The 6,885-nt window shown below is 54.6% G+C and overlaps 1 protein-coding gene across 2 annotated transcripts; it reads right to left on the bottom strand.

Annotated features, from left to right (window-relative positions):
- Positions 1–922: 922 nt before the first annotated feature.
- NABP2 (nucleic acid binding protein 2) lies at positions 923–5,436 on the bottom strand. 2 transcript variants are annotated; one of them, XM_038549670.1, is made up of 7 exons: positions 5,036–5,379; positions 4,865–4,966; positions 4,416–4,554; positions 4,233–4,304; positions 3,975–4,056; positions 3,817–3,880; positions 923–1,468 (listed from the first exon to the last, which is right to left on the bottom strand). In XM_038549670.1, exons 2-7 carry the CDS (start codon positions 4,941–4,943, stop codon positions 1,269–1,271), a joined length of 636 nt encoding a protein of 211 aa, XP_038405598.1. In that variant the 5' UTR covers positions 4,944–4,966; positions 5,036–5,379; the 3' UTR covers positions 923–1,268. The 2 variants fall into 2 exon arrangements, with proteins under 2 accessions (XP_038405598.1, XP_038405599.1); XM_038549671.1 differs by having other exon boundaries at positions 4,865–5,436.
- Positions 5,437–6,885: the final 1,449 nt, after the last annotated feature.

Raw genomic sequence — 6,885 nt, 5'->3', positions numbered from 1 at the left:
GCCACGTCAGATAGAAGGCTGGGATGGACACCCCCGCAGCCCCCCCAACTCCTAGCCCACCTGCCTTGGGGCGGGGTCAGGGAGGGGAGGGGCCAGTGTGAGAAGGCTAACGTCAGAGAAGAGTTAATGGTTCACTGGTCTCTGGGGTGGGGTCAAAGGTCAGTCTTGGCTGGGGCCCCTGAGTAGGGAGGGGCCACCCTCTGCCCCTGGAAAAGCCACATGGCTAAGGAAAACCTGAGCCTAGCCTTTTCTTCTAAATAATCCACCCCACTAATCCAGTTGGTACCATTTTAGCCTTTTCCTGCATATACTCTCACCCTTCCCACCTTAGATCTGGTACAGGGCTTCCTTCATTTCCAACCCCCATCCCCACATTCCTTGGGAAAGTGGGTCCCATCTGGGTGTCCCTCAGCTGGAAAGGGGGTGAAGAGGCAGCAAGTGGCAACCCCAGGTGCCTGCGGAAGAAACCGTTCTTAGCGGCTCCTTATCCCAGCAGAGTAAGAGTCAGAGCTCTGGGAATCAATGACCAAGAAAGGGGAAGCTCTGGTGGAAGGAGGAAAGAAGTATCTGGGCTCCCCTCAGATGTCTGACCTGCCTTAAGATCAGGGGAGCAGTCTGATTAGGGCAATTGGTACAGGGGGTTGAGGTTGGCATTACCTGACAGCCAGAGACTGGAAGGACGCCCAGAGGAAGGGGGACACAGCCTTCTTGGTTCCAGCTGTGGGGGGGCAGGCAGGCTGGCGGGCAAGGGTCACCTGCAGGGAGGGGGCAGGGGAGGGAACTACCTTAAAGGGGCAGGCCTGCTTTGCCTGGGCCTCCTCGCCTAGGCTGTCTTCCTTTTGCCTCCTAGGGATATTCTGCTTGCCCAGATGTCCGACTGCTAACCTTTCCATTTTCCCACAAAAAGCAAAGGAGTCCAGCACACAGAGTGGTAACGTTTATTAGGAAGGAGGGGTTCAATTCAACTCCCACATCACACACATTGGAAACAGACTGTGACTGTGGTTTCTAAAAGGAAGGAGGGCAGGCAAAGGGCCTTCAATCCCAGGGGATAGGCAGCTTCAGCTGGGCAAGGCAGGGAGTATGGGCTTAGGGTGGCTAAAGGCCTCAGCTCCCTACCCCTGCAATGAAATTTAGTGACTAAAATACTGCTACCTACCCAGCCACCCCACCCCACCCCCCAAAAGCCAGCAGCCTAGTAGGAGGCTGTGTTCTCCAGGAGACACCTGGGTTATGGTGGGTGGTGGGAAGGGACGAAGAACGTCTTGCTATCTCTTGCTGCTCCTCCGGGTTTCTTTGCCGTTACTGACAGGGTTGCTGGAGGGGCCAGGAGGGCCGGCAGGTGTGTGGTTGGGCTGGCTTCGGGTAATTCGGGTGCTGGGGGGGTGCGAGGGTACGTGAGGTGGGTGTGGGCCACCACCAGGACCTGGTGGGGCACTCAGTCCATTCCCGTTCTGGTTCTCAGAGGCTAGCAGTGGGAGAAGGGGAAGAAACAGGGATTAGAGTACTAAGGGAGGAGAGAAGTCCATCCCAAGGCCTCAGTCCAGGTCCCAGAGAGGGGCACGGTCTTCATCAAGCACAGCTGAACGTGCCTGCCAACTGGACCGACTGCAGGGAGTGGAGGTTGTATGAATGGAGCCCCAGAGAAGCCTCAAACCATCATTTGAGAAGTTGCTACGTGAGCCATGGTGTGGTAGTTTTCTTTTACTCCTCTTTCTACCACGGAGGTCAGACCTAGAATTCGCTGTTTAGTTCTAGGCTCTAAGACCTCTGACAAAAATGCCCCTTCGTCAAAAATCTTTGTAAAACTGGAGAAGCATGGGTAGAGGAAAGGCTCGAAGTTTCTGTGTTAAAATGTATGAAGGATCTTAAAAAAAAAAAAAAAAGTGTGGTGGGTATCACAATGATACATATGTTTTCGTTTTAGAAAATATGGGTAAGAGTGAGCAAAAAATTCTTACTCACAGCCCCCAAATAATAAGTAACATTTTTGTGTGTAGCTTCCATGTTTAATCGGAGCCAGGCCTGTGAGATGATTTCCTTGAGGTCCCACAACTGTGCACATCACTAACCTTGCCGCTACCGCTACAGATGATAATCTGTAGGACCATCTCCTTCATAGACTACAGGCTCCTAAAGGCAGGTGCTGTCTTTTGTTCCTTGGCATTCCTCATCAATACGTGTTTGTTAAGAGAGAGGCCTGCCTCTCATATACCGAGGACACCATAAACCCTCAATGTGGTAGAAGTCCCAGGCTAATGGTTCTCCAACTACATCCCTGCTTAAACCCGGCTGCTTGACCAGTGTGGCCAAAACGGAAAAGTAATGCCTTTTCCTCAACTCACAGAAAAAGTCAGGAGAGTACATAGAAAGTTTTTATGTTTTTATGCCATCCATGTTTTTTGGTAAGCTTTTTGTACCTGTTAGATAGCCAAGTGAATGAACATCTGGCAGATGAATACTAGGGGCCAACAGGCTTAAATTAACCTTATTTAAAATACTAAAAAAAAAAAAAAATTTATAAATCATAGAGTTATGGAGACCTGAAAGTATATACAGCCATATTTTCCATTGAAAACATGGATACTGGGGATCCCTGGGTGGCGCAGTGGTTTAGCGCCTGCCTTTGGCCCAGGGCGCGATCCTGGAGACCCGGGATCGAATCCCACGTCAGGCTCCCAGTGCATGGAGCCTGCTTCTCCCTCTGCCTATGTCTCTGCCTCTCTCTCTCTCTCTGTGTGACTATCATAAATCAATTAAAAAAAAAATTAAGAAAACATGGATACTGATTTTTGTGGTGCAATTAAATGTTATTTCATGATGTGTCCCCAAAAACCCCTGGTGGTTCTGACACAAACAATTCTGAAAACCATGGAAACTGAGGATATAGACACAAACTGAGGAAGGGCAGAAGTAGCCTGAAGCCTAGTGTCAGAGGGAGAAACCTAAGGCACAGATCAGAGGTGAGAGAGAGCCACATCCCAGGGGGTAGCAGGATCAGCTGGGAGATGACCCAGAAGGAGAAAAAGAGCAGTAAAAACCCAGTTCCTAAGGAAAAGCCGGGGGACGAAGGAGGCGATGTTGGTAGGTGATTCTAATCAAAAGCAAGAGATCAAAAAGCAGGGGCTCCAAGTATAAGAGATGAAAGAATCATAACCCTGAGGTCCAAGGTGTAGAAGAAGGGTCTTTAGCTTCAAGAGTGATAACCCTAGTGTTCTAAAGCTATACAGCATGGACTCCACGTTAAGTCCATCCATACCAGAACTGCATAAGGAACCAAAAGGGCAAGGAGAGGGATGCCTGGGTGGCTCAGCAGTTGAGCATCTGCCTTTGGCTCAGGGCGGGATCCCGGGATCCAGGATCAAGTCCTGCATCAGGCTCCCTGTGAAGAGGCTGCTTCTCCCTGCCTGTGTCTTTGCCTCTTTCTCTCTGTCTTGAATGAATGAATGAATGAATAAATAAATACCCCCATAAAAGCTGGTGGGGGGGGGGGTGGGCAAGGAGAAAAGGTCAAGGACCCACCAAAGAAGCAGAGAAACAAGTTTGAAAGAAGGAGTGCCATCTTGCGGGAAGAACTGTTCTCATTTGTGTCTTTGAGTGGTAGTGGCAAAAGAGTACCAGAGCTCTATCAGTGATAGAAACAGGTCTCTAAATCTTTTCCCCACAAGGACTTCTAAAAGAACTGGGAGAAGAATTGGGTGGAAGGGGATACATTGAGAGAAGAGAAACTGGGAAAGGGGTTGAGAACAATGCATCTTTTCAGGCTGGGGCGAGAAGAGGAGCTAGGACAAACTGAGTAGAAGGGAACAGGTGTACCTGGAGAGACGGCAGGTGGTCCTGTGGCAGGCTGCGGAGCTGTGGGGCTGCTGTCGTTCTGCACCTGAAGGCACAAAGTAAATACTCAGACCTTGCTCCCCACCATGCTTCTGGCCTGACCTGCCCTCCCTTCCCCACATCAGGGCCATGGCACTCACCGTCTTGTTGGGTGCCTGCTGGGCGCTGTACTCTGGGTTTGGCTCACTGAAGTTAGGAACCTCAGAATAAACCATACAGAATCTGCAAGGGGAGAAATTGGCTAAAGCCTCAGACTCAGCCTCTGGGCCACTGCTGGAGGCCTCAAAAAGGTCCAGGTACAAGACATGGACTGGACACCCTTATGCTGCCTCCTTGCAAACCTTAAACTTACTCCCTTGGCCTCCCTGCTTCTACATCCCAATGCCCAAGACACTTACTCTCCAATCTTCTGAAGGTCACCGCCACGTCCAGTGTATAGTGTGAGACAGCCTTTGAACACTGAAGCGTACCTGTGGGTGCGCAAAAAAGTAGGATTCAGGATACTCCACGAGTTACAGAGGCGGTTCACTTTTAACTCAACCCTCCTTGCCTGTTACAGCCCTTGGATAACCAGGAATTACCCTTTGGTGAGCCGAATAATGTCTCCAGGCTGGATCAGGTTGCCCACGTCGTCCCAGACAGAGATATTGATGCTGCCTGTTTTGTCTGCCACTTTGCAGGTCCGAACCTCGTGCCCGTCCTTTGTCTTGGTCACTCGGCCTGAAGGGAACAGATCAACGGTGGGGCGGGCGGCAGGAAGAGGGATCATCGGATTGTGGGCGGAGGGGGCCGGAGGGACAGCACCATGGAGAGGGGCCTGAGCGGCGCGGGAGGCCTGGGTCTGGCCAGTTCCCCGGCCCTGCACTCGGCTACAGCCCTCCAGGCCAGCTCTCGGAGAGGCCCGGTAGGAGCGGTTGCCTGGGCTGCGCCCCACATCCCGCTGGCTGGCTAGGCGCCGAGGTGGTGTCCCCCCGGCTGCCCTCCCCGCCCGAGGACCCGCGCGCGGGGCCCGCTGACCCCGAATAGCCACCTGTCTCCAGCACAATGAAGATGAGGTTCAGATTCTTGAGCCCGGGCTTGATATCCTTCACGAAGGTCTCCGTCGTCATGCTGCCCAAGCCTCGGCGCTACCCTAGGGGGTGCGGGGGATGAGGGCTCCAGGCGTGGAGTCTTCGCCCCGGGCCCCACTCCCAGGGCCTACCTGCCACGCTAGGCTCGGGTCGGGCAGCCGCAAGTCCTCGAGTTCTTCTCGAAGGTCCGAAGAACTTCCCCGGAGCCTCCGACCTCGCGATCGGAGTCCGGGGGTCTCTGGGTGGGCTGCTTCGGGGCTGGAAGGCCCGGCCCGGGACGCTCTCAGGCTCAAGCCCCCGAGTCGGGGGGCGACCGGAGACGGGGCAGGGAAGCCGGCGCAGCTCCGAGCAGCGGAGTCTCAGCCGCCAAACCTTCCCGAGCCCTCCTCCGCACACGCGTCCGCACCCGCCGGGGCCCGGCCCATCCCCCCGCCACAGCCCACCCCCCAGCCCGCGGGCCGGCCGGCGCCCGCCGCACAGCCGCCCGCAGGGGGAGCCCCAGGCCCCGCCGCCGCCGGAAGCGGGGGACGCGCGAGCGCCGCCACGCCCGGAAGTCCCGGCTGCCCTGCGGCCAATCAGCAGCGTCCCCGTGCGCCCCGCGCCCGCCCCCGCGGAGCCAATGGGGGCCCGGCTTCCCGCGCGGCGAGAGGCGGACCTCAAGTGTTAAAGGAGCCCCGCGGCGGGCTTGCGCCGCGCGAAGGCCGACCACCAGGAGGCGCCTCGGGCCCAGCTTTGCTTCCTTGACCGGGAAGCTACACGCAGGCTCCCAGACTTTATTTCTAAGACCGCGGACAAAAGTCTGAAACCATCTCAGCGCTTCACTTATTTTCTCGACAATTCTTAAATATGGAATTCCGTTTTGCAGACAAGAAAACCTAGGTTATATAAAAAGCAGTGCTTAGCCCACAGCAGGCACAGCTCCTTCTCCCACTGCTATGACGCTCACCTTTATTCCTGATTTGGGGTCTTTTCTTTTTTTCTTTTTAATTTTTATTTATTTATGATAGTCACACAGAGAGAGAGAGAGAGGCAGAGACACAGGCAGAGGGAGAAGCAGGCTCCATGCACCGGGAGCCCGACGTGGGATTCGATCCCGGGACTCCAGGATCGCGCCCTGGGCCAAAGGCAGGCGCCAAACCGCTGCGCCACCAGGGATCCCTCTTTTTCTTTTTTAGTGAAGATTTTATTTATTCATGAGAGGCAGAGGCACAGGCAGAGGGAGGAGCAGGCTCCAGCAGGACTCGATCCCGCGTCCCCGGGGTCACGCCCCGGACCGACGACGCTCAACCGCTGAGCCACCCAGGCGTCCCTTGGGGTCATCTTTAATGCACCCCCCCACCCAGCTTCGTAACGGTTTTGGAAAAAGCAGCCTTCACACCAGAGGCTGCCTCAGCGTTTTTGGAAGAATGGAACCCGGGGCACAAAGAACAGCATTTGCCTTAGTCCCTCTCCTCTTCCTAATGCACTTATCTACCTAGAGCCCAGGGTCTCCCCGCCCCCGGAGGAGTTAACAGAGGAGGCCCTTTGGGACTTGTCAGAACATCAACAGAACACTCCAGCTCGGTAGGGTTGTGTATAAGCCAATTACACATACACAAACCACAACCATTTGTTTAGCGAATATCCATAACAAATACTATCTAATATCAGATTAGCCTAGCAGGTCATGTCATTGTAATGTCTTGGCTTGATTAATTCCTTACCGTCCGGAGCGCTTTAGGCTCGGCCTGACTTTCCTCGGGTCCCAGGTTCTCTCCTGCCCACGCTCCCAATTACCGTGTTGTGTCCCTAGGAAGAGGGACATCCTATCGCCCCTCCCCTTGGGTGTTTCAGGGAACTCTGCGTCTAGGAGCAAGGCAGCCACCCGGTGGGCACCCCAGATCAGAGCTCTGCGGCGAGCCGCTCCCTCGTCCTCCACCCAGTGGTCGCCCAGTAGACTACACTATCCTCTCCCGCGACTATGAATCACTGGGTCGGGAGG

The sequence above is a fragment of the Canis lupus genome, chromosome 10, assembly GCF_011100685.1.
Source record: "Canis lupus familiaris isolate Mischka breed German Shepherd chromosome 10, alternate assembly UU_Cfam_GSD_1.0, whole genome shotgun sequence".
NCBI classification, from domain to species: domain Eukaryota; kingdom Metazoa; phylum Chordata; class Mammalia; order Carnivora; family Canidae; genus Canis; species Canis lupus.
The sequence above is the reverse complement of the archived record's forward strand: the minus strand, read 5'-3'. Positions and strand labels throughout refer to the sequence as shown.

Bases quoted from the DNA above. Each gene is read 5' to 3' on its own strand.
- NABP2 (XM_038549671.1), bottom strand. From the start codon at position 4,943: ATGACGACGGAGACCTTCGTGAAGGATATCAAGCCCGGGCTCAAGAAT. The intron at 4,555-4,864 runs GTGGCTATTCGG...TGTTCCCTTCAG, and splicing joins CTTCATTGTGCTGGAGACAG to GCCGAGTGACCAAGACAAAG. The intron at 4,057-4,232 runs GTAAGTGTCTTG...CTCCCCTTGCAG, and splicing joins GACCTTCAGAAGATTGGAGA to ATTCTGTATGGTTTATTCTG.